At 64.3% G+C, this 1,235-nt stretch overlaps 1 protein-coding gene across 1 annotated transcript in view; it reads right to left on the reverse strand.

The window, feature by feature from the left end:
• VOLCADRAFT_119771 (uncharacterized protein) overlaps window positions 1-1,235 on the reverse strand; it is a gene marked incomplete at both ends in the record, with an annotated part of 7,432 nt that overhangs the window by 3,949 nt on the left and 2,248 nt on the right. The window contains 3 exons of the mRNA XM_002957674.1: window positions 31-106; window positions 554-662; window positions 895-969. Coding sequence (XP_002957720.1) covers window positions 31-106; window positions 554-662; window positions 895-969 — 260 coding nt within the window. The remainder of the gene's footprint in view (window positions 1-30; window positions 107-553; window positions 663-894; window positions 970-1,235) is intronic.

Consider the following 1,235-nt stretch of genomic DNA (forward strand, 5'->3'; position numbering starts at 1 on the left):
GCCGCCGCGCCATCCCCCCCTCCTCCTGACAGCTTCCTTATGTCCCACAGCTTTATGGTGCCGTCACTGGACGCGGTGGCGAGGGAGGCGGGCAGCTTGTCTGAGCCTGCGGTTGGTTGGTTGGTTAAATGGCAGTTAGATACAACAGATTGGCAACAGTCACCTGTTGGCGCTGATCCCAACTGGCACCGGTATGCAGCATGGGGCTGGTCAGGGGGACACACAGAGACACACACACACACACACACACACACAGAGACACACACACACACACACAGACACACACACACACAGAACAAGACCCCCCGGCAAGTCCCCCCCCACTTCACTCTCTACCCGCCCTTCCAGCCCTCCCCTCCCCTCCCCAAAGGTATCCTTCGGGCCGTTGCGCCCCCTCCCCCCCCCCGGGGAGTGACACTTTGAAGTCTTGCTGGAGGCCGTTGGCGGGCCCCCATGGAAATCAGTTGACGGTTGTTCTAATCATTTACCTGACGTTGGCTGAATGACCTGAATTCCCCCTTCCCACACCCTCCCCCCCACTCGCCCTGCTCACCATCCCCCCGCCGCAGCAGTGCCATACCCCGCACACGGCTGGCATGAGCTCGCTCCCAGCCGCCCACCACTCCACTTGTTCGTACGTCCCACAGTCGTACACTGCCGTCCTCCATCCCCAGCAACACCAGGTCGGGGTGGCAACATGCCGTACACAAAATACGGCGCGGGGCGGTGTACGACGCCAGCAGGGCCCCCTCACCAGCGGCACTGTGCACTGTTATCTTGCTGCCGCTTATGAGGACGTACGAGTCCCCCCCCTGAGCCCCCCCCGGGCAGCTGCTACTGCCGCTGCCACCACTGCTACTGCTCCCCCCCGGCGCGGGAAGGAACCCCACGTACTCCGCCTCGGCCGCCAAGGGGGCGGTGTACGTGCACCGGCCCTTGGCCAGATTCCACATGCGGATGGTCCGGTCCCTGTGGGGGTGGGGGGGCGGGTGGGGGCGGGTGAGGCGGGGGGGAGTGTGTGTTGCGAGTGGGGGAGGGGGGGAGTGTGTGTTGCGAGTGGGGGAGGGGGGGAGTGTGTGTTGCGAGTGGGAGAGGGGGGGAGTGTGTGTTGCGAGTGGGGGAGGGGGGGAGTGTGTGTTGCGAGTGGGGGAGGGGGGGAGTGTGCGAGTGAGAGACGTGTGCGAACCGTGTTTATTGGTTGGGGGGAGGGGACTACATGTCGTGAGAATAAAGCC

The sequence above is a fragment of the Volvox carteri genome (assembly GCF_000143455.1).
Source record: "Volvox carteri f. nagariensis unplaced genomic scaffold VOLCAscaffold_77, whole genome shotgun sequence".
NCBI classification, from domain to species: domain Eukaryota; kingdom Viridiplantae; phylum Chlorophyta; class Chlorophyceae; order Chlamydomonadales; family Volvocaceae; genus Volvox; species Volvox carteri.